We start from the raw sequence: 25,686 nt of genomic DNA, 5'->3' as shown, positions 1-25,686 counted from the left end.
AGTGGTTAAGAGCACTAGCTGTTCTTCCTGTGGACCCCGGTTCAATTCCCAGCACCTATATGAGAGTCCGCAACCACCTGTAACTCCAGTTCCAGGGGATCCGATATCCTCACACCAATGTATGCTGAATAAAATAAATTAAAAAAACATAAGAAAAGAGAAGGGAAAGCGGAAATATAGGAAAATGCATATAGTTATTTATGAAAAGAATCTATTTCCCTTATCTATTAAACATAGGTAATAATGGATACAAAAAATTGACATGAGGAATTTATCATTTAAAAAGTCACTTAATAAAATACCAGTTTATACATTCCTTTGAATTTATAAAAATTTAAACATACAAATCACATTCCCAAACCGCAAAGAATCACTTTATGTAAATGAAGTACAGACATAGATCAATTTAGAGTCAAAATTATTTTAAAAAATATTGTTCCAAATCACAGCAAATTATGTTTTACAGGAAGAAAAAACAACAAACAGACATTTATAGACTGTTGTGAAAGTCTCAAACCTGAACCATAGTGCAGGTGTCACAAATCACTTAAACAAGTGCTATTCAGATACACTGATAGGATACTTAGTATCCGTTTGCTAAATAATGTATTTAAAGAGCAAATGTTGAAACAACCAAAAGGTAGAATTATAGTTATTCAATTTTTTTAAAAAAAATTCCAATTTCAAGTATGTATCTAAAGTTGTAAATTACAGAAATAGTCTCCAAAAAAGTCAGGTATTTATTTGGTAAAGCAAGGCACATAGGACCAGATTGTGGTAAAGGTGCATTTTCTTTGGCCCTATAACTACTTTAAATATCTTGGAGATTCTTGAGATGACTTTCAATATAATATAAACACTTTTTATAAATTCAATGTGAAGCTATATCTCTAGAAATTAAATATTTTTTACAATGAATGTTTAAATAGAATGAGTGATGCCAAAGCCATTCTTTAAAAACAAAAGAAAGCTCATATGGGACTAAGAGCACACACCTTAAATCCTCTCAGTTGGGAGGTAGAGGCAGACAGATCTTTGTGATTTCTAGGTCAGCCTAGTCTACATAGCAAGTTCCAGGTCAGCCAGGGCTACAGAGTAAGACCCTGCCACAAAAACAAAACAAACAAAACAAAACAAAACATCTCAGTTGAAAGACTGCATAAAGACATTTAAAGTCTACTAACTTGATTTGTAAGAATAGTCAGTGTTCAGTGCAGAATGTCAATTTTCTTTTGGAATTTCTTAATATATTCTGGTTTAAATATCAAACTGCCTTTTCTTTCTATGAAATTCTGTGGGATTCCATAGGAATTGAGGTAAACATTTAGGTTCTGCATTTTTAAACTATGTATTCTATTACAAAAGTAACTTACAACTGGAAAAGCATTCAGTAAAGAGCGCTATGCTGCACTCAAGGGCCTGCTGGTGCGTCAAGCTCTCTGCCTAACTTTAATGTGGGTCTCAGCTGGCACTCATTCTCCATAAATTCACACATTCCATATCAGTGAAAATAGCTGAGAAACAAGTACACCTTTAAAAGCATAAAATTTAAATAATCTGTTATTATAAAAGCATGACACAATCGCACTTTTGAATGTCATCAAAACAACCCACATTAAACAAAATTTCAGTATCAATATGTATGATACAATCTAGTCTACAAGCCATTTTTCCCTGTGTGATTATTTCCTTATAAAATTTTAAACTATATATTCAGCCCAATAACATTTTTAACTGACCAGAAAAGAACAATATAAATGATACCTAATAAAAATTTTCAGACACCTGAAATGTATTATTACTTTAACAACCTTGATACCCAGTAACTTATTTGTATTGTAGGGTTAAGACAGGGGTAGACTAGATCTAAGTAACCGTTAATTGTGAATCCACATTGTATTAGCACAGTTGCCCACTCAACACTTTAATGTGAACTGAACATGGATCTGTACTCATGAATTTTCTCTATTTGCAAGACCTAGGCTGCACTTAGTTGTAGGTCCTAGGACATAGCTTGAATGTTGTGGTATCTTACACCATGCTCAAAATGCAATTGTTCAATCTCTATAGGATGGTCACTGAAAAAACATAAACCTGGTATTACTCTGTTATTGCTGATGCAATGACTTTAAACACTCTGTAATTTCAAGTACTTTGAAAGTGAATGGAATTGGTCAGGCATGTACACTGTGGAGAGTACATCTGCACTAGCAAGATCAAACAGCCAGTCCAAGTTAGCCAAGGGTACCTTACAGTACTTAACAAAAGTACTTCTGAGTCAAACTCCATTTAACAAAATCTATTAGAACTACATAAAAAAATTGTCATCTCCTTATAGGTTTGTATCTATTAGAACAAACTTTTAGTATATATGTACAATATAAATGAAAAAATAAAGTAAAATACATTTTATATTCAATAGGTAATTCTGCATATAGTCAATAATTAAATAACTTATATTCCAAATATAGAATTATTATTTTCTCCCAGTTCATTTTACTATTTCTAATATATTCTCTCTTTTGAGTCATCTTATTAAATAACTCATAATTTGTATCCTCAACTCCAGTGTTAAAAAGAAACAAAATGTACTATTTTAGAGCAAACGGTTGCTCCTTCCCAGCAGCACTCATGGGGACAGAGTGAGGGAACTCAGAATCTTCCAAACACATGATCATGTTATTCCTAGGGATGGTGGGCTCTTAAGACATAAAAATTTCTAAATAGCCTTTGAACTTAAATTATAGTGCTACTTAAAATACTATAGCGAGGTGGGCAGGGTGACCCAGACCCTTAATCCCAGCACTTGGGAGACAGAGCTGCTGGTAGATCTCTGTGAGTCTGAGGCCAACCTGGTCTACATAATGAGACCCTGCCTTAAGTAACAACAACAACAGTAAAAATGACAGTAGGAGCCGGGCGGTGGTGGCGCACACCTTTAATCCCAGCACTCGGGAGGCAGAGGCAGGTGGATCTCTGTGAGTTCGAGACCAGCCTGGTCTACCAGAGCTAGTTCCAGGACAGGCTCGAGAGAAACCCTGTCTCGAAAAACAAAATACAAAAAAACAAAAAACAACAAAAAAAAATGACAGTAGGAAATGCCTGTAAGGAAGTCAGTTTGTTCTTGGTTCACTAATATGACTAATACTACTTTTTTGATTGTTGCTTCTGTCAATAGTGACAGAATGAAAGAAATTCCTACTGAAGAATAACAAGAAAATTCCCCATTTCAAAACTATATACAGTATATACTTCATAGTTCAGATTTCTCCACATGGGGATTGGGCAGTAATTGTTATTTTATTTTCAATTATTAAATGAGCATTTAATCCCTTTAAATTCATTAAAAATTTAACGGCAACACACACAAATTCAATTTAAGGTGATACTAAGAATTTCTCTTAAATATGGAAAAGAAATACAACTGGAAAATGATAGGTAAAACTTCATTAGTGTCAAAGTCACTGGCTACTCCAGCATATAAAGAACCAAACTGCATTCAGCTGTCTCAAAGCAATAAACGGTCTAAGATACAAAGGGAGAAATAGATTCTCTCTACACTAAATTTAAATATGAATCAAACCCAGACTACTACTTTATCAAGTTTTATGTAATTTAACAAATAACATTTAGCAATCATTTGCTTAGCAATCTTCTATGAATATAAAAATCCCAGATACATGAAAATGGTTTTAAATTATATTGTTTGTTCACAGCTTTATAGGCAGTTATAATTTTCTAACTTTGAATAGTCCATGTAATTTGATATATCTGTACAGAAAAAGTAAGATTAAAAACATGTGATAAGACTAAGTAGATCTACCTTGCAAACATTGGTTTTTGTATTTGTGTGCTCTTCCAAAGGCTGCACTGGACAGTTCTGCAGCAACCACAAGGGTGAAGTCGTTATGAGCTCAGACTTCAGGCCCCTCCCAGTATCCCTCTAACCCTACTCCCTGGACACACTTCCAAGTTTGGGTTTCCAGATGATGTACACATTTCATCCTGAAGCCTACACATTTTCAAATCATTTGAACAGTATGATCAGACTTAGCATGATGATATCTTCACAGAATCTGCTGAAGTCCTCTGTGCACGATTAATGTTGAGATTCCTAGGGCACCGTCGTGAAAAACCAGCTCAAGATAGTACATGATTATGCTTTAGTAGGATTTCCTGCAGGTTTGGGATCATAACCGTATAAGAAAGTAGCTGCTATTACAAGGATGGCTCCAAGGAAAAAGACACTATAAATAGGTTGAAGAAAAAGAAAAAGATCAAGTAAGATTAAAAGCAAATTAAGTTCTTTCTATATATGTAATATAAAAACAATTGCCATTTTGGAAAGAAATATATTTCAGTAACAGCAATAAATGTTGAGTACATTCTGTGTTCCAGGTGCTTGGCTAAGTACTTTGTACCTTTGGGGAAAGGGCTTTTAAAGGACTTGAAAAACTTGCCCAAAAGTCCCAAATATGTAGGAGGTAGGACGGAGTGCAGACGCAGGTTTTAAGCCTGCACTCTCATCCACTGCACTGAAAAGAGTGCAGTGCCTCACCTAATGTATATTCTGTATGGGATTCGTTCAGGAAGAAAACGCCCAGAGCTTAAAAAACAAAGAGTACAAGGAAAAGTTCATTCTTGTATACAAAACTTAGGTAAATTCAGTCCAGAATCCAAGGTAATAATAGCCAAAGCTCAGGACGAATATTTACAGGGTGTTTAACAAGAAGGAAATCAGAATCACGTTTTCCTCTTGATTCTATGTATGTAGAGATACAATCTACTTCATAGAAACTGGATATAACCCCCACTAGCAATCATAACTTGTTATATATACATTTTTTTAAGCTGCCAGAAGCATGGATTAGTTTTGGCTTTAAAATTTCTATTAATGGGGGGCAGGAGAGATGGCTCAGTGGTTAAGAGCACTGATTGCTCTTCCAGAGGACCAGGGTTCCATTCCCAGCACCCACAGGGCAGCTCACAATTGCTTATAACTTTAGTTCCAAGGGATCTGGAACTAAACATGTAGGCAAAAGATAATGTACATAAAATAAAAATAAAATAAAAAAGATTTCTATTAATGGTTCAAAGTCAAAAAAAGAAAAGAAAGAAAACCAAAAGGACAAGAGTCAGCATCGTTACCCTTCCTATAAAAACAGAAGCTTTCTTTTGCTCTATTTGTTAGAGTTTCACTATGTAGCCCAAGCTAGCCTCAAAGTTCCTATGTGCCAGGGTATTCCAACCAACAGCATCCTCCACACTCTTCCCATCCATTCTAGAAATGTGGCCCATGACTCCATGTATTTTTCCTTGACACCGTCATGGTAGACACTAGTCTCTCAGTCTATTCTCAGAACAATTTCCTTTCTGTTAACAAGTGTTTATTGACAATGCTTCGGGTCTACTGTCCAAGACTCCTCTAGAGTGAGCTACTCTAATGCTTATAGCATTGTGATTAATCACTACACTGTTTGAATATTTGTTACTCTTTGTTGTTTATAAATAGAAAACCTATCATAATATGATTATTTCAATGATTTGAGCCCCTTCTTTAATGAGTTGTATACATACTTCTGTTGACACTCCTAATTTGTCTTGTGTTTGGTTTTCTAGTCACTGTGACTTTCTTGAACATAACCACCTCATTCATATGTTTCTTTTTTCCAGAATCCAAAAGAGTGATTGCAGGCATAGAGTGGCCATTTATTAAACTTTTGGAAAATTATATAAATAATTAAACCTAAATGGAATCATGGTAATACTAACAACAAAATAAGACATACAGGAAAGAGTAAGAATAAAAAGAAAAAAAATAAATAGAAAAGAGTATTTACCTGGTTGGCACAAAATCTTGCAACCAAAAATAGGATATAATTGTTGACAATATTATGGATAAGGAGGTCGCAAATCCTTTTAAAATATTATCTGCATACTTAATGACAGCAGCTATTACAAGGCCTCCAAGTGCCTGTAAAAGTTTTAAGAGAATAATTTTTAAATGAACATAAAACTGCTTTTCACAACAATTTCATTTCTCGGGGAAGGTTTAAGGCTTGTTCTATAAATCTAATTATATCGTAGCAAATGATTCATATGAACATAAAAACAACAGACTCACAGTTTTGTTTCTTTTTTTAAAATTTTATTTATTATGTATTCAGTGTTCTGCCTGCATGTATCCCTGCAGGCCAGAAGAGGGCACCACATCTCATTACAGATGGCTGTGAGCACATGTGGTTGATGGGAACTGAACTCAGGACCTTTGGAAGAGCAGGCAAAGCCCTTAACCAATGAGCCCTCTCTCCAGCCCCCAGTTTTGTTTCATAGTCCTCAACGTAACCATCAAATAGAATTCGGTCGGTTACAGAAAGTCTATTTCCACCAAATTCAGTAGCTAAACACTCGCCTGGACAGCTGAAGGACAAGTGCGCACGAGGTTTACGTCTGCATAAAAACCCTTTTTACTATCTTTCCAGCAGTCTTCTCTTTGCCTTCTTAATTTTCTCTCCATTCTATTTTTGTTTGTTTTGTTTTTGTTTTTCGAGACAGGGTTTCTCTGTGAAACAGTCCTGGCTGTCCTGGAAATCAGTGTAGACCAGGCTGGCCTTGAACTCGACAGAGGTCCCCCTACCTCTGCTTCCTGAATATTGGAATTAAAGGCCTGCACCACCACTGCCCAGCTTCTCTCCCGTTCTAATCTACCTCTTATTGCTGTCAAGGTGTACAGTTTGGTTTGTTTTTTTGCAGTGCTGGAGACTGAACCCCCAACCTATCACATGGTAGGTAAATTCTCTACCACTGAGCTATCCCCATAGCATATAAAGAACCTTCTACCAAATCATTCTCAAATTCTAGATTGTGACCACCTACAAATGGGAGATGGGAGAAGCTGGAGAGATGGCTGGGTTAAGGGTGCTTGCTGTTCTTGAAGAAGATCTGGGTCTAGTTCCCAGCACCCATATCAGGCAGTTTACAACCATCTGTAACTCCAGTTCCAGAGGTTCTGACGCCTCTTCTGACCACTGCATGCATTACATGTACCTAATGGACAACATACACTCAGGTACACACAAGACATAAAATTAAACAAGTTTTTTTTAAAAAAAAACTTAATAAGTAACAGGTAGCTCAGTAGTAAAGTACTTGCCTAGAAGGTATGAGGGCACTGGGTTCAATACAAGCTACATACACACACACACACACATTGGTTTTTTTCGAGATAGGGCTTTTCTGTGTAACAGTCCTGGCTATTCTGGGACTTACTTGGTAAACCAGGCTGGCCTCAAACTCACAGAACTCCGCCTGCCTCTACCTCCCTAGTGCTGGGATTAAAGGCATGTGCCATCACTGCCTGGTGCTAAATATATATATTTTTTAAACTTAAAAAAAAACAACCTCTTATCCTTTAGTCCTCTTTTAAAGGGCAGGTTCCTCGTAACTGGATTAAAAACATCACATATAAGTTCTCTATGCTTACCATACCTCCACTTTCAATTTTCTCTAAATTTTTCTTCTGTATCATTTATTTCTTTTATAAAAATGAAAACACCCTTTTTACTTTTTTTTTTTTTTAGACTGGGTTTCTCTGTGTAGCCCTGGCTGTCTTGGAATTCTAGACAAGGCTGGACCTGAACTCACAGAGATCCACTTGCCTCTGCTTCCTGAGTGCTGTGATTAAAGGCATGTGCCACCTCCATCGCCCCATTTCCTACCTTTGAAACAGCACTACCCTTTGACCCTTCTCTACTTTCCAGGTCTAGAAAAGTAGGCATTGAGGAAAACAAGTTCTCCCTTCATTTTTATATTTTCCAGAATGTCAAGATGTACTTTGGGAGATGAAATTATTCAACTCCTAAACAAAGTCATATTCACACTGAAGATAGTTGGCAAAAACGTTCTAACATGTAAATACGAAATGAAGTTTATGAACTTTCACAATTATCTCAAGCAGCATCTTCCATCTTTAAAGGACTGACCACAGTTTTTCTATGGAATGATAATTGCAGCAGAAAAATTCAAAGTTATATTTACTCTTAGTTTTGACTATCCTGGAGTTTGCTATGTAGACCAGGCTGGCCTTGAACTCACAGATGTCTGCCTCCAGGGTGCTGGGATTAAAAGTGCCCACCACTATGCCACATAACTATTTAATTATTAAACTTAACATTTTCATGGAGCTTCAAAGATGACTCAGAGATTAAGAGCCCTGGTTGCTCTTCCAGAGGACATGTGTTTGGCTACCAGCACTCACTTCAGTGGCACACAACCATTTGAAACTCTAGTTCCAGGGGATCTGACACCTCTCTTCCCTACACTCCCTTTTAGTTGTTTAATTTACATTGATTCTTATTTTATTTTTTTAAAAAAGAAAACAAACTGTCTTTTCATTTTACATACCAATCCCAGTTCCCACTCCCTCTCCTCTTCTCATTCCTTCCACCTTCCCTCCTCCATCTACTTCTCAGAGAGGATAAGGCACAATGCTTTGGGGAAGGTTCAAGGCCCTCCTTACTACACCTAGGCTGAGCAAGGTATCCATCCAAACAGAATGGATTTTCAAAAAGCCAGTACAAGTAGTAGGAATAAATCCTGGTGCCACTGTCAGTGGCCCCACAGTCTTCCTCGGCCATGCAACTGTCACCCACATTTAGAGGGTCTAGTTTCTGACCGCTCTTTTAACTAGCATGGGCATAAAACACATTTGGTGAATATACATACATGTAGACAACACACTGATACACATAAAAGTAAATAAATCTAAAAGTGACAACAACAACACTAATATTTGCATTTCATGGCACTGAACTTAAATACCATGGAGTTTTATTCATGACCTCTTTTGAAAATCAGCTTCCATGAGGGCATTAAGAACAGTTATATTTTAACTTCTCTGAACAAAGCAGATATGATGAAAATAGGAAGGACCTTCCTTACCCCTTAAATACCAACACTAGTACCCACTTTAATTCTCTGTCCTGAAGCAATATTCAGTAGCATTAAATAAAAGACATATGCTTGCCAGGCATGGTGGCGCACCCCTTTAATCCCAGCACTTGGGAGGCAGAGGCAGGCAGATCTCTGTGAGTTCGAGGCTAGCCTGGTCTACAAGAGCTAGTTCCAGAACAGGCCCCAAAGCCACAGAGAAACCCTGTCTCGAAAAACAAAAAACAAAACAACAACAACAACAAAAGACATATGCTTTACCTGCAGAACAACAACTATCCACGTCAGTTGATTATATCCCTGGAAAAATCCATTCTTGGATACCAATTCTCCATCATAAATGTATACACCCATTAATCCAAATATACTTCCAAAGAAACCTAAAAGAAAGTAAAGCAAAGGTCATATGGCAGGTTTTCTGAAGAAATTTCTTCCTGTTGACAGTCCTGCTCCTCCCCCTGCTCCAGTTGGCAGGTTACTGGTTTGCATCCTAGGCTGACCTGAGGCTCAGCAGGCAGCATAAACTCTTGCTCCTTTTGCCTCAGTCTCCCAGGTACTGGGGTAAAACTTAAGTATTTCTTTTTGATGAAATTTGAATTTTCTTTTTATTTTTTCAAGACAGGGTTTCTCTGTGTAGCCCTGGCTGTCTTGAAACTAGCTCTCTAGACCAGGCTGCCCTCAAACTCTGAGATCTGCCTGCCTCTGCCTCCTAAGTGCTGGGATTAAAGGCATGCGCCACCACCACCTGGCAAATTTGAATACTTTAAAAATATTTCACTCAATCAGGCAGAGGCAGGCCTATCTCTTTGAGTTCGAGGCCAGCCTGGTCTAAAGAGCTAGTTCCAAGACAGCCAGGGCTACACAGAGAAACCCTGTCTTGAAAAAACAAAAGAAAAAAATTCAGTTGATTTATATATAAACAAAAAATATACATATTACTATATGATGACTACAAAACAAATACATAAGCAATGAGACATAAGACTATTTTAAAAAATAATTTAACAGCCTTACAGCATTAGATTGCTGATTCATTCAAATATTCGTAAAATGCCTGCTTTTAGCATTTCATTGTATCTTTTTTCTAAAATTTATTTACTATGTATATAGTATTCTGGGATATATGCCTACATTCCTATACAAGGCACCAAACCTCATTATAGACGGTTGTGAGCTACCATGTGGTTGCTGGGAATTGAACTCTGGACCTCTGGAAGAGCAGCCAGTGATCTTAACCTCTGAGCCATCTCCCCAGCCCCCATTTCATTGTATCTTGACTTTTCCCATTGCTATGACCACATTTTTATGAGACAATGCACAATGCATAATTATATATGTGAAAGCTCATACATAAGTTTTAATGAATGAAGCAATGAATACGAGTTATGAAAGAGGACATAAAGCTAAATGTTTTTCTAGCTCTAATTTTGTCATAGATTAATTTGTTTGTTTTATTTTGGTAGTGGGTAAGTGCATAACTACATAAAAATATACTTGAGAGCTGGAGAGATGGCTCAGTGCTTAAGAGCACTGGCTGCTCTTTCTGAGGACCTGGGTTCAATTCCCAGCACCCACATGGTGGCTCACAAACTGTCAGTAACTCCAGTTCTAGGGCTTCTGAACCCTCCCATAGACAGTCATGCAGGCAAACACCAATGAACACAAAATAAAAATAAATTATATATTTACATAATATACACTTGACAGTAAAAGTGTAAAATCCAATGTGAAGCACCACAGCTTCTGTTCCAAATACCTACTCTACTTTAACTGTGAGTTCACTGAGTTGCGTAGTCTTTGGCCTACTTTCCATGTGTGATGTTATTTGCAACTATTTTTTGAAATAATAAACTTTATTGTTAAGATATCCTTAAAATACAATACTTGTTACCTAATACTCCGGTCTAAAAACTGGTCAAAGCCAGCATCAGGTTCTGTACTTACTATTAAGTCTCACTGATAAAGAAAACTGGCTCAGTGAAATTCAGACCCTAAGATTTCTGGAGCACTGTTGGCCTATGGAAACCTACAAGGACCACATTTTACAGTACAGCTGTAGAAGAGGATACGGGTGATGGTTTTTACAAGCTCTAAACTTTTTTTTCTTGAGACAGGGTTTCTCTGTAGCTTTGGATCCTGTCCTGGAACTAGCTCTTGTAAACCAGGCTGGCTTCAAACTCACAGAGATTCGCCTACCACTGCCTTCCAAGTGCTGGAATTAAAGGCATGTGCCACCACCGCCCTGCAGCTCTAATCTTTTAATGTGTCTCATTTTGAGTATAAAATTAAGCATGGCATGTGACTTTAAAAGTATGCCCAAAGGCATTTTAAATTTTAATTTATAAAATTAAAATTTCACAAATACTAAACCAACAAAGTACTTGTTGGAGCTCAAAAGCCCCCCAAGATTCCACGTGTCAAAGAATTGTTTTTTTCTTTTTTTCTCCCTATTAGGTCATTGGAGGCATACCCATGAACAGGATTGTGGGTCCCTAGTCTCTTCCCCTCTATCTTTGTTTCTAGGCCACCATGAAATATATAGCTTATTCTGTCTTGCACATCCTGATATAATGTCCTGCCTTGCCACAGACCCAAAGTCAATGGACCAACAGCTGGAAGTCCCCAAATTTTAAGACAAAGCAAACTTTATCTCTTTATAAACTGACCTATCTTCGGTATTTGTTACGGTGACAGAAAGTTGTCTAACAGCATACAAGGATATGTATTACGTCAGTATATATAAATAGACGTACTACATTCTTATAGTGGCTATATAGTCTACTGTCTAATAATATTATCAGATATGTATGTAACACTTGTTCCAAATGCTTTATGGACACTAACACTACAAGTCTCTAAAGGAGACACTTGTAAGCTCATCTTATTGATGAAGAAACTTGCCCAGGCTCACACAAGAGAATGGACTCAATAGTTGTTGAATTCAGGCAGTGTGGCTCTGGATCTTCTTTTACTTCACATTTTCTATCTTCCAAAGCACAACCTCAACTATGCTATCTAACCAAAATGATTATTCATTCAACCAGTTTTTCTGTTTGTTTGTTACATTTGTAACCATTGCTAAAAGTAATTGCTTTGGCATCTATGTTTTTTTATATAGGATAAATTCTTATTCAAACATCTTAGAAGGCACAGGTAAGGTTTTTGTTTTCTACTTGTTGGCTGACATTTATTTGTCAGTCTTTCTTTATTGAAATATTACAGTTTCAAATTTTTATTTTATGATCCTGACTTACAAATATTCTTTCTAAACCCAGTTTGGCTTACCATTTTTTTCATGAGTGTTGTGCTATCATAGCAAAATAAAGAATAAGATATCAAAAAACACCCTAATGTAAATTCTGACATGTCTTTCATCAAACAATTCAACACACTTTAAGGCAACCCAGAGACCTTGACTACTTCTTTTCTTTTTGCAGATGTATATGACTACATATATAGTACGCATATATAAGATACTTACTCTAAATATATGAATTCTTGGATTTAACCCTCATAGCAACATATGAGGGAGGTATGAAAACTAAGAGCTACATTTTACAGACGAGAAAAATGAAGCACAAGAAGCTGAGTAACTTTCTGGAGGGCACATGGATAACTGCTGAACTCCAGATTTGAGCACTGTAACTTCAGAACCAAGGCTTTTAACCACTCTTTATGAAATGACAAATCAAACTGCTTGATATTTTCAAGCCTGTGAATTTGTCTTTTGGACAAGCAGAACAATTAAATTTTGCTTTAAAAGTATTTACATTTGGGCTGGAGAGGTGGCTCAGCAGTTAAGATCATTGCCGACTCTTCCAAAGGTCCTGAGTTCAGTTCCTAGCAACCACATTGTGGCTCACAACCATATGTAATGAGGTCTGCTGCCCTCTTCTGGCCTGCAGGCATACACACAGACAGAATATTGTACACATAATAAATAAATAAATATTTTTTTTTAAAGATTTTATTTATTTATTATGTATACAACAGTCTGCCTCCATGTATGTCTGCAGGCCAGACGAGGGTGCCAGATCTCATTACAGATGGTTGTGAGCCACCATGTGGTTGCTGGGAATTGAACTCAGGTCCTCTAGAAGGTCAGTGCTCTTAACCGCTGAGCCATCTCTCTTAACCGCTGAGCCATCTCTCCAGCCCATAAATATTTTTTTTTAAAAAAAAGAAAATTCAAGGTTTAGCCGGGCAGTGGTAGCGCACGTCTTTAATCCCATCACTTGGGAAGCAGAGACAGGCAGATCTCTGTGAGTTTGAGGCCAGCCTGCTCTACAAGAGCTAGTTCCAGGACAGGCTTCAAAGCTACAGAGAAATCCTGTCCCGAAAAACCAAATAAATAAATAAATAAATAAATAAAAATAAAAAAACTTACATTCAATGTTATCAGAGGAGAGATAGCTTTCTAAAATAGTCTAGAAATTGTGACAAAATTAAGTTTGGGGTTTTTATGACCATATTTACTTGAAAATGACTGGAATTATGTATGGACTTTACTCAAACTTGGAAGTGTTGACGTGAAATCCTAGGCTATTAAAAAGCACAACTTACTGTATAGGACTTAGAGAGGCCTATATATCTAAGATCAAGAGACATGGTATTTCTGTTAAGTTGGGTGTTTACTTCTCAAATGCCCAAACTTTGGGGTGACAAAGAAAAGAGACATACAATAGAACATTCTGATGTACAAATAAGCCACTCTTATATATACAATTTTATATGTAGCTATCCAAGATATAAACCAGGATAATATTAATGTCCAAATCCTTACTCAAGAATTTAATAACAGTATCATAAATAATTTAAGCATATGTTCAAAGGGAATTACTACAATAAAGGAAGTTTTTTGGTTTAGTTGATTGGGTTTTTTTTCTTCTTCTAAGTTATTTACCATCACTTAAGAAAAAGGTTACAGTAAAAAGTCAAAACATTACACCGAAATAAAACATCATGTGATGTCTTTAAAAGAGATGAAAATCATTTCATGTCCAACACCTTCCATTTTAGGAGTAAAATATGTAAGTTATTTGTAGTGTCTTCACAAAGGAAGAAGCAGTAAGGATAAACACACCAGGACTCCAAAACTGAGGGCAGGAGCAAGCTACACCCTGAGAATCAACCTACTTTTCCATATTACAAGGAAGCCATTGATTTCAAATACAATTCTCTAAGGGCAAGGCCATGACCAGTTTTTTGTAACAACAGCACCTTTGCATTCAGAGCCCATGCACTTAAAGACTTAGGGAAATCTACAAATGTAAGAACATAAATCTTTGTCCAGTTTCTTTTTAAGATAGGGTCTCCTTATGTAACCTGCTTGGTTTCAAACTCATGCTGATACTGCCTCAGCCTCCTGAGAGCTGGGATTAGAGGTGTGCAGCACCAAACATGACTGATGTAGTTATTTAGAAATACATATCAGAATAACACCAGTAGCCTAGACAATGAGATTGACAATTAATAAATGGGATCGTCTGAAACTAAAAAGCGTCTGTAAGGTAAAAGACACTGCCAGTAAAACAAAACGGTAGCCTACTGAATGAGGAAAGATCTTCACCAACCCCACATCAGACAGAGGGCTGATCTCCAAAATATATAAAGAACTCAAGAAACTAGATATTAAAATACCAAATGATCCAATTTAAAAAATGGGGTACAGATTTAAAGAGAATTCTCAATAAAGAATCTCAAATGGCCAAGAAAACAACTGTTCAGCATCCTTAACCATCAGGGAAATGCAAATCAAAACAAGTCTGAGATATCATCTTATACCTGTCAGAATGGTTAGGATCAAAACCACTAATGGCAGCCTATGTTGGAGAGGATGTGAAGCAAGAGGAACACTCTTTCAAAGCTGGTGGAAGTGCAAACTTGCACAGTCACTTTGGAAATCATTATAGCACTTTCTTAGAAAATTGAGACTCAATCTACCTCAAGATCCAGCTATACCAATCTTGGGTATATACCCAAAGGCTGCTCAATCATGCCACAAGGACACTTACTCAACTATATTCATAGCAGTATTATTTGTAATAGCCAGAACGTGGAAACAACCTAGACGCCACTCAACTAAAGAATGGATAAAAAAATGTGATACATTTACAAAATGGAGTATTACTCAGCTATACAAGACAATGACCTCATGAAATTTGTAGGCAAATGGATAGAACTATAAACAATCATACTGCATGAGATAACTCAGACCCAGAAGACAAACATGGTATGTATCCGCTCATACATGGATATTAAGTATAAAGTAAAGGATAGCCAGACTATTATTCATAGCTCCAGGGAGGATAAATAACAAGGAAGACCCAAAGAGGGAGGCATGGACTTCCCTGGGAATGGGAAATGGAAAAGATCTCTTGGGCAAACTAGGGGTAGCGTGGAGAAGGGGGGGTGTTGCAACACAAAAGATTGGGCTGGGCAGCTTGGGGGAGGGATGGAAAGAAAGATTAATGAAAGAAATGTCTTGATAGGGGGCCATTTCTGGGTTAGGGAGAAACCTGGTGCCAGGGAAACTCATAGGAATCCACAAGGATTATTACCTCAGCTTAGACCCCTAGCAATAGTGGAGAGGGTGCCTGAACTGGCCTTCTCCTGTAATCAGATTGATGATTACCCTAATTGTCAGCAGAGAACCTTCATCCAATAACTGATGTAAGCAGATGCAGAGATTCCCAGCCAAGCACTGGGCAGAGGTCCAGGAATCCTGTTGAAGCGAGGGAGGAGGGATTGTGAGAGTTGGAGGGATAAAGGGGGGTCAAGGTCATGATGGGAGAACCCACAGAGACAGCTGACCTGAGCTCCTGGGAGTTCATCAACTCTAGACCAACAGCTAGGGAGCCTGTATGGGACCTGGCCTCTGCATATGTATGACAGTTGTGTAGCTTGGTCTGTTTGTTGGGCTCCAAGCAGTGGGATCAGTACCTGTCCCTGGCATTTGAACTGGCTTTTGGGAAACTATTCCCCATGCTAGGGTGCCTCACCCAGCCTTGATGCAGGAGAGGATCTTGATCCTGCCTCAACTTGGTGTGCCATGCTTTGTTGATGCCCATGGGAGTCCTACCCTTTTCTGTATGGAGATGAGAAGTGGAGGGGGTGGGTAAATGGGGAGGGAGGGAAAGGAAGAGAGGAGGTAGGGAAAACTGTGGTCAGTATGAAAAATAAATGAATAATTAATCAATAATAAATACATATTAGAAAGCCTTGTTTGTTTGTTTGTTTTTCGAGACAGGATTTCTCTGTAGCTTTAGTGCCTGTCCTGGAACCAGCTCTTGTAGATCAGGATGGCCTCAAACTCACAGAGATCCATCAACCTCTACTTCCCAAGTGCTGGAATTAAAGGTGCACGCCACCACCGCCCAGTTTACATATTATTAGAAAGTCTTTAAAACTTACCAAGTTGAATGTTTCTTATCCATACTGATTGTTTTGTTTCTTTTAAGATTTTCTCAAAGTAAACTCCAGCAAAGCCACTTGAAAAACATGCTGTGAGAACTGCCATGAGGCCTACAAACTGCGAGCCCGTTGAAATTTCCTTAGAATTCACCTCTTGAGAATCCGAAGGCCACTGAATAAAAATAAAAACAACACTAAAGAGGGCAGTGACATTGCAGCCAAGATTGACAACCTGAGTCCAAGCTTCCCGATCTACATGGTGGATGGAGAGAACCAACTCTCACGAGTTGTCCCCTGACTTCCACAAGTACACCATGGTGCTGCACCAGCAAAAGCACTTACAATGGAAGAGGATAGCTAAATCAGGCACAGTAGAAAGAAAGCTTGGTAGGGAGGGAACCAAAAACTCCGCAAGGAAAATACAGTCCATCAGAAAATGAAAGACTGTAAAGTTACTACACCAGGCCTGGTACCCACATGATCTTGATGTTAATGACACGGTATATTAATTGACATCTTTTAACTACTGCTACCCATTCTCTGTGGGTACCTACTGTCTTTTTCAAACTAGCCCCTTTCTATTTTCATATCATTTTATAAATCTAGATTTTTCCTTCTCTCTCTTTTTTCTTTTTTGGATTTTCACGACTGAGTTTCTCTACATATCCTTGAGTGTCCTCAAACTCACTCTGTAGCCCACACTGGCCTCAAATTCAGGGATCCATCTGCTTCTGCCTCCCTAGTACCAGGGTTAAAGGTGTGCACCACCAGGCACAGCCCTTAATCTAGATTTTTTTCAAATTTAAAAATACATTATTTGAGTCTACCCTAATTTGTTTAATATAATAATCTCCAGTTCTACACTTTCCAATAAATGACACAATTTCCTTCTTTATGGATAAAATAAAACTCCAAAAAAGGTTTTTTTTTTCCTTTTCATCGTTACCAGAGACTTTTCAATGTTAAACAAATTTGGGAGAGGTGGGGGTGGGGGAGTATACTACATGGTCCAGGCTAGCTTTAACTCACAGCAATCCTGCCTCAGCTCCCAAGTGACGGGATTATAGGTATGGGTTACCACACAGGCTTAAACACCTTTTTAAAAATTGTTTATTTGAGGGGGAGGGGAAACAGGAGAAGGGGAAAGAGGGGGGACTGGGGTTGGTGTATAAATGAAAAGTAAATGTTTTTATTAAAAAAATGGAAAAAGTATTTATTTTCATTTTTATGTACATTGGCATTTTGCCAGCGTATGTGACTGTGTAATGTTTTTGGGTGCCCTGGAACTATAGTCACAGACAGTTATGAGCCACCATGTGGGTGTTGAGAATTGAACCCAGGTCCTATGGAAGAGCAGTCAGTGCTCTTAATCACTGAGCCATCTCTCCAGTCCCCTTAAAACCTTTTAACAATGAAAGATTCACTTCCCACTCAGTTATCCTTTACTGCAACAACATGACACTAATGGACTAATGCCTTGACTCTTGAGACCGTCTCCTTTCTCCCTGGCTCTCTCTATGTAACCACCCAGTATGCTTTCTATGAGGATAGAAACACTCTAGGTCTCTACTAATAGTGTAGCTGCTATCTCATGTGACTCCCAAGCACACATAAACACATACAAAATAAAAAAGGAATACAAAAGTTGGGAACAATGACTCCATGAAGAAAAAGAATAGGGAATCATTAGAAAGCTCTGAGAGTTAGGAAAACAGTATCAATAAAGACAGTAGATGCTAAAGGGATCAGAGGATCACCAATGATCTCAGATGTTCCACTGTTCTTATAAAACCTAAGCTTCTTTCTTTCATATGCTGGGTTTTTTGTTTGTTTTGCTTTGTTTTGTTTTTGAAACAGAGTTTCATTGTGTCAAGTCTTATTTTCTTGGATTTTTTCCTTCATTTTTCTTTTTCTCTCTCTTTTCAAACGTTCTGGTTCATACCTACAATCCCAGCACTCTCCCGGCTGAAAGAGAAGGTGGTGAGCTCAATGCTATATGGTGAGACCTTCTTGGGGTCGGGGGTGGGGGGTGGGGAAGGGGGGAGCTGGAGAGATAGCACAGCTGTTAAGAGCACTTGTTCCTTGGTTCCCAACATCCACATTTCAGCTCACAACTATTTGTAACTCCAGTTCCAGGGGATCGGACACATTCTTCTCACTTTCATGGCCTCCTGAATTCACACAGTATAAACTCATGCAGGCTTACACACATACATACAAAGTTAATAAAAAAATCTAAAAAAAAAAAAATCTAAAGTCTAAAAGATGGAGATCTATATCTTTAGAACTAGCTCAGCAGTTAAGAGTGTGTGCTGTGTAATAACAAGGACCACAGTTCAGGTCTATGCATCCCGGGCATACCTATAAACCCAGCTCAGAAGTAGGCAGAAATAGGAAAATCACTAGGGCTTGTTGGCTTCCACCCAACCCATGAAAAGGTTAGGGAGAGACTTTGCCTTAAAGCAACTGGCAGAAAGTGATAGAGGACACCCAATGCCCTCCTCTGGCCTATATACAAATATGTGTATACCCACAGACACATGCAAACAAATTTAAAAATAATAAAAATAAAAGCTAGGCATGGTGGCACATGCCTGTAATCTCAACACTCAGAAGGCAGTCAGCAGAGTTACCAGAGTTTGAGGACAGAGTCATCTGCAGAGGAAATTCCAGACCAGCCAGGGTTACAAAACACAACTATGTGTGTGTTTGTGTGGTGCTGAGGACCAAGGCGAGCCCCCGTCAGTAAAGCTATGCTGCAGCCCAACTGTTCAGTTCTTTACTATGAAAAATTCATTCGCACATTTATTTATTTATGCCACATACTCTCAATGCAGTATTTGCTTACAGGAAGCCATAAAAAAAAATCTGTCAGCATTTACTTGCTCAACAAGTAATAGAACCATATTCTTTTTTTTTTTTTTTTTTTTTTTGGTTTTTCGAGACAGGGTTTCTCTGTGGTTTTGGAGCCTGTCCTGGAACTAGCTCTTGTAGACCAGGCTGGTCTCGAACTCATAGAGATCCGCCTGCCTCTGCCTCCCGAGTGCTGGGATTAAAGGCGTGCGCCACCACTGCCCGGCTAATAGAACCATATTCTCTATGCAAAATACGCCAAGTTTTCAAGCTGTGATAGAAATGAAAAGCATACTTATCTTGAATAGTTACCTGCACAAAAGCAACTCCTGCCATCAGGATTACTAGGGAAAGCCACTGGTACACGCCTAATTTTTTACCAAGCATAGACACAGAAAATAACGCTGTTGTAAGTATTTTCAACTGATATGTAACCTAAAAGAGAAAACAGCAGTATTATTAATGCTTGCAGGGGTTTTTTGTTTGTTTTTAAAAAAGACTATTAGAAATGTATCTTAGATACCTGATAAGTGGCTGCATCTAGGTTTGACAGTGCCACATAGAGTAAATTATTCTGAAGAGTATATATCCCTGATGGAATAGCAAGCTTAAGGGTGTCCATGGGTTTATTGAGAATTTCATCATGCAGCACTCGATTCAGAGTTCTCACACTACACTCTAGAATACAAAATGGGGAAAATATCAGTAAAGTAGCTCTGAAGAAGTCATAAGCTCCTTCTTTATAGGCCTCCGTTTTTTATTTTAAAACCAGAAAATTGGGGACAGGAAATGGGCTCAGCAATCAAGAGAAAGTATTGCTCTCGCAGAGGACCAAAGTTTGAATCTGAGTACCAAGACTAGGTGGCTTAAAGATACCTGTAACTCCAGCTTCAAGAAGATCCATCCAGCACTTCTGACCTTTGGGAACACCTGCACTACGGCACAAAGACAAACACAGACAAACACATTCCTAAGCTCTAGTATAACAGGTATTGTTCCACCAGGTCCAGCTTTCCACAATGTTAGGGATGGAACTGAAGACTTCACTAATGCCAAGCAACTAAACTAGGAAGTATGACCTAAGCTGCTTCTCCAGCCCTGGAATTCACCTTGGTGTACTACAAACCTCGTCACGCTTCAGCTCACAAAGAGCTGGTTTCAGCACATCTAGCCACAATGCAACCATTCATGTTAAAGGTCTCCTGCGCTCCAGTGTTAATGCAGTAGGCACTTGTAATATCTAGACCTTAGCAAGAAAAGCTAACTTCCCTGCAGTCTTGCTATGCTGTCATGGTTTTCTTATTTTTTAAATTTTTTTTATTTATTATGTATACAGTGTTCTGTCTGCATATATGCCTACTCACCGTAAGAGGCCACCAGATCTCATTACAGATTGTTGTGAGCCACCATGTGGTTGCTGGGAATTGAACTCAGGATCTCAGGAAGAGCAGTCAGTGTTCTTAACCTCTGAGCCATCTCTCCAGCCCCTGTCATGGTTTTCTGCCTGCTGGTAGCTTCTTCATAGCCTGCTTTTATTGACTGCATCTTCTGAATCTGGCCTCTGAGTGCTGGGAAAGAGCCAGGGCTGTTTTACAGTCTTCTTATCCTCTAGTGTACATATTATCTAGTCTCATCCTTAGCTTTATAGGTATCTCCAACTTAATATGAATCCAAAAGAAATCATTTGATTTGTCTCCAAATCTATCTTCTCTGCATATTTTACTGTTATACCTACATGCACAGCAGTTTAATCTAAAAATCATTCTTAAAACTGTGTTTGCCCTCTTTCCTGACCTTCATATATATATATATGTGTATATATATATATATATATATATATATATATATATATATATATACATAAAACCAAGTCATGTTAAATGTTCAGCATTACTAGCAATTAGAGACGTGCAAGTCAAAACCACAATGAAACACCTCTTCATACCTACTAGAATGGCTATAAAGAAGGGTAGGCAGGGACTGGAGCACAACTCAGAGGACAGGCATTTGCCTGGTATACATGAGGCTGTAGGTTTGAACACACACACACACACACACACACACACACACACACACACACAGAAAGAGTATAATAGGAAGAAAGAAGTGGTGTAAAAATGAGAAGTTCATACAATGCCAGCAAAAAATATAAAATGGAGGCCGGCAAGATGAACCAGTAGGTAGGTAAGGGAGCTTGCTGCCAAGCTTGACAACCTGAGTTCAAGCTGCAGGATCCACATGATAGAAGGAGAGAATGAAGTCCTACATGTGGTAGTCCTCTGGCCTCCACACTTGCACAATGGCACAAACTCACACACACACCCTCACAATAAATAAAGAACGAAAAAATTAATAAAATAAAATAGAATGGTACAGATACTGTGGGAAAAGTTTAATAATTCCTTAAAAAGATTTTTAGGAAGATGACTCTACGGGTAATGGTACCTGCTACCAAACCTAATGACCTGCATTCAATCCCTGGGATAGTCAAACAAAACAGATTCCCACAAGTTGTCCTTTGACCTACATACAGATGCCATGGTACATGCACACCCACCACATACATACATGCAGTACATTTCTTTTAAAAGATAAATGAAGAACAACCAGATGACAATGACCCAGCAATTCTGCTTTGGGGAAGGGAGGGTAAATATCTATCCCCCCAAAATGAAAGCAGAAACTCCAGATACTTGTATAGCTATTGTAGCATTAACCACTGTCCATCCCAACACGGTTCATGGTAGCCAAAAGGTATAAATAACTAGTGTCTATCAACATATGACTAAGAAAACAAAATGTGGTATATTATACAATGAAATAGTATAAAAAACAAAAATCTGACACATAAGCTTTGAAAATATGCCAGTGAATTAAGCCAGAAAAAGGAGAACACCATTATATAATCTACTTTATATGACATATCTAGAATAGATAAATTCAGAAGCAGAAAAGATGAATGCAGAATTACTATTTAATAGTCATAGACTTTCTACTCAGCATACTGTGAAAGTTTTGGAAATAGTGATAGTCATACAACATTGTTAATATAAAATGCATTGTTGCAATGGGAAAATGTCACATACACATAGACATACACATGTGTATGCACACACATTATTGCAGCTTAAAAATTAAAGTCAGGTAACGCACACCTATTAATCTAACACACAGAAGACTAAGAATGATGATCAAGAAATTGAGGCCAGCTTAAATAACATAACAAGGCACTGTCTCAAAAAAGAAAAAAATTCACAATTGAATCCCCCAAAAACCTGCCTGCAAAAGGCTAAGTTGAGGCTGGAATGTACCCCGAAGTGAGAGCAAGTGCTGAGCACATGCTCAGGACATGCAAAGCCCAACATTCAACCTCTACCACCAAAGAATAATTAACTGTACGGTTCATAAGTTATATCCCAATGAAACTCCTTTAAATGTACCAAATGAGTGACTCATTGTTTGATTAGTCAATGGAACTAGAAAAAGTCTTTAGTAAAAAATTATTGTAGGCTCTCTATAATTCAAAGAATTAGAGAACTTACTTTTTTTCAATTTAATAAACTATGACTGCAGTTGGATTCATATTCATAGCATTAACTAGGCATGGATCGTATTTCAGACTGAACAGGATGGCTTTGGTGCCAGGAGGTGGTGGTACATGTCTTTAATTCCAGCACTCAGGAGGCAGATGCAGGCAGATCTCTGTGAGTTAGAAGCCAGCCTGGTCTACAGAGCAAGTTCCTGAACAGCTAGAGCTACACAGAAAAACTCTATCCCCCGCCAAAAAACAAAAAAACAAAAAAACCCCACACACAAAACAAAAATAAAAACAAAACCAAAACAAACAAAAAACACTAGAATAGCTTTAGTACCAACCAAGTAAAATTGGTACTATTTCAATTTGTGTGTGTGTGTGTGTGTGTGTGTGTGTGTGTGTGCATGCATGAGTTGATGTTGCCTGTCTTCCTCAGTGACTCTTTTCCTTATTTCAGACATGGTCTCTCACCGAACTCAAGCTTGTCAATAGGTTCTTCAGCTCTTTCTATCTCTGTCTCCCAGTGCTGAAACTGCAAGCTCACACAGCCACACCTAGCTACTTATGTGGGGGCTGAAGATCCAAACTCAGGTCCTCACAATCACATGGCAAGCATTTTACCAGCTAAGCCCTCTTCTTGGGCCATGTGTTAATATTTTTTTTAATATTGAGACGTTTAGAGAATTTAAATAATGTCTGGAGAAATTAAATAATGCAAGAGATCAAATGTGTAGTTACAAATATATTCACAAATATATAAAAATTAAACTAATAAATTAAAAGCAAAGAAAACACCCTAGATACCTACTACTGTCTTTGTAGACTAAAAATATGCAAGCCATTATCTTCAAAAGTTCAGCCACAACCACTGCTGTAGACGACAGGTAACGAGGACCCTCCTCTTTTAAAGTCCTAGAATAACGCATTGTTAGAACCAAACTGGTAGTCTGAAACACCAAAATTCCCAAGGAAAGATACTTTAGGTTGGCAGACATTGTTTTCTCTTCATTTGTCTGAAAAACAAAATAAACAGGGCAAGTTAATCAGTATTCTGTATTTAAAATACAGAAACTACTATCCAACAAGAGATGGTGGTTCCAAACAAGATGATAGAAGCCTCCTCTAATCACAACAAAAAGCCTGGACCAAAGACAAAGGCACCTCCCAGAAAACTCAGGCTGAAAAAATACGGCAAGAGATGAGGCAGTATTGAATTCTTGGAGATTTTGGTTACCTCTGTTTTCTACCAAGTGCTACAGTGCCATATAATTAGGAACTGCCAACAGTGTAGAACAACAAACAGCTGAGGAAAACTCTGTTTCTCTAATCAAACGACTAAAGACAGTCATCCTAAAAACTGTTACCATTCCAGGTAAATACTGTATGAATTGTAGGGGAAAGCCTTGTTAACTACCAGCACCTGAACCAATGAGAACCGAGGTGGTGACTCCTCCCTTTCCCACTAGAATCTGCAGAGACTATGAGTCTCCCTGTTGGCCATTCCTGCCACATACAAAGTGAGTATCAGCAAACAGAATTTCCACTCTTCCCCCAAGCTGCAATGAATAAAAAAGATTTAAGTAGGAGTCAGAGTTTCATAATATACAAGTGTTCAAGATACAACTCAAAATGAATATATTCATTATCAAAATCTTTAAAGGTCTGGCCTCTAGAGTTTCCTCTCAGGGTTCAAAAGAAAGACACTACAGAAAGTGAAAGGACTAAAATCTGGGGTTAAAAACAAACAAACTCCTCACAACACATTCTTTCCAGCCATGTCTCTGTATTGCTCTCTTCCTTGTTCTCCTCTATTCTAGTTCTTCTGTCCTGTCTATAATTTCTTAGCTCTAATTCTGTCTCAATTCTAATTCCAATTATCTGCTACATTCTTCTTTCTCTTCCTCCTCCTCCTTTCTTCTTCTTTTCTTCTTCTTATCTCTGCTAATTTCTGGGATGCTTCTGCTCCAACTCCTGCTCCAACTTGTGTTCTGTTCTTTTTATTCTTACCCAGTTATAAAGACCCACAAAATCTTGCAGGCATTGAGTAACCAGGCAGCCCTTGGTCCATTAGCACTTTTGTCAAATGTTAGCAAGCTCAAAAACCTTTTAGATCTGAAGTTCACAGCATTTACTCTAAGCAGCTGAAACAAAGAGGAGACCCAAGCCTTTAAATGATCAGATCTGGGGCTTGATGTCTATCAGAAGCACCAGTGGAGGTTTGTCTTTCTCCAGGCTGTGGGGAGATGGTTAATTATTTTTCCCAAGAATAAGACACAAGCAGCAAATCTCCTGAACGAAAGTCATCAATAAACTGGGTTAAGGTAAGTGTGAGGAGTTAGGAATCTTTTAATGCAAGGTTACTTTTATTATTTCTTATCTAGTTTCGTTGCTTTCTTATCTACAAATGAGGTAAAATCAGGGCACGCTTATTTTTTCTCTCTGAGCAGCTAAGAATTAACAGTTTGGGGCATTTGGTAATTCTATGTCTGATGGAGGAAGGTCATTGGCTAATAAAGAAACTGCCTTGGCCCATTTTATTGGTTAGAACATAGGTGGGTGGAGTAAACAGAACAGAATGCTGGGAGGAAGAGGAAGTGAGCTCAGATTCGACAGCTCTGCTCTCTGGAGCAGAAGCGAAGCCATACTCCCCTCTCCTGGGCAGACGCCATGAAGCAAGCCGCCAGGTCAGACATGCTGAATCTTTCCCGGTTAAGACCGGTGCTACACAGTTTATTAGAGATGGGTTGATCGGGATATCAGAATTAGCCAGTAAGGGCTGGAGCTAATGGGCCAAGCAGTGTTTAAAAGAATACAATTTGTGTGTTGTTATTTCTGGTGTAAAGCTAGCTGTGCAGGAGCCAGGCAGGACAAAAAGCAGGCCCGCAGCTCCTACAACATATGTCCTTGAATATCTGGAAATGTCTTAAATGGAATAC

At 38.2% G+C, this 25,686-nt stretch overlaps 1 protein-coding gene across 4 annotated transcripts in view; it reads right to left on the bottom strand.

The window, feature by feature from the left end:
* Nucleotides 1-263: 263 nt before the first annotated feature.
* Slc35a3 (solute carrier family 35 member A3) overlaps nucleotides 264-25,686 on the bottom strand; it is a 45,825-nt gene continuing 20,402 nt past the window's right edge. For 3 of the 4 annotated variants that reach the window (XM_075981517.1, XM_075981516.1, XM_075981518.1), the window contains exons 2-8: nucleotides 23,559-23,763; nucleotides 19,739-19,893; nucleotides 19,528-19,650; nucleotides 16,363-16,534; nucleotides 9,211-9,329; nucleotides 5,841-5,974; nucleotides 264-4,247 (exon numbers count right to left, since the gene is read on the bottom strand). In XM_075981517.1, coding sequence (XP_075837632.1) covers nucleotides 4,157-4,247; nucleotides 5,841-5,974; nucleotides 9,211-9,329; nucleotides 16,363-16,534; nucleotides 19,528-19,650; nucleotides 19,739-19,893; nucleotides 23,559-23,745 — 981 coding nt within the window. In that variant the 5' untranslated portion in view covers nucleotides 23,746-23,763 and the 3' untranslated portion in view covers nucleotides 264-4,156. Of the gene's footprint in view, nucleotides 4,248-5,840; nucleotides 5,975-9,210; nucleotides 9,330-16,362; nucleotides 16,535-19,527; nucleotides 19,651-19,738; nucleotides 19,894-23,554; nucleotides 23,764-25,686 lie in introns of those variants that run through there. The other variant, XM_075981519.1, reaches the window with a different exon arrangement.

Source organism: Microtus pennsylvanicus, chromosome 7, assembly GCF_037038515.1.
Source record: "Microtus pennsylvanicus isolate mMicPen1 chromosome 7, mMicPen1.hap1, whole genome shotgun sequence".
NCBI classification, from domain to species: Eukaryota; Metazoa; Chordata; class Mammalia; order Rodentia; family Cricetidae; genus Microtus; species Microtus pennsylvanicus.
This window is presented reverse-complemented; position numbering and strand designations above follow the sequence as displayed.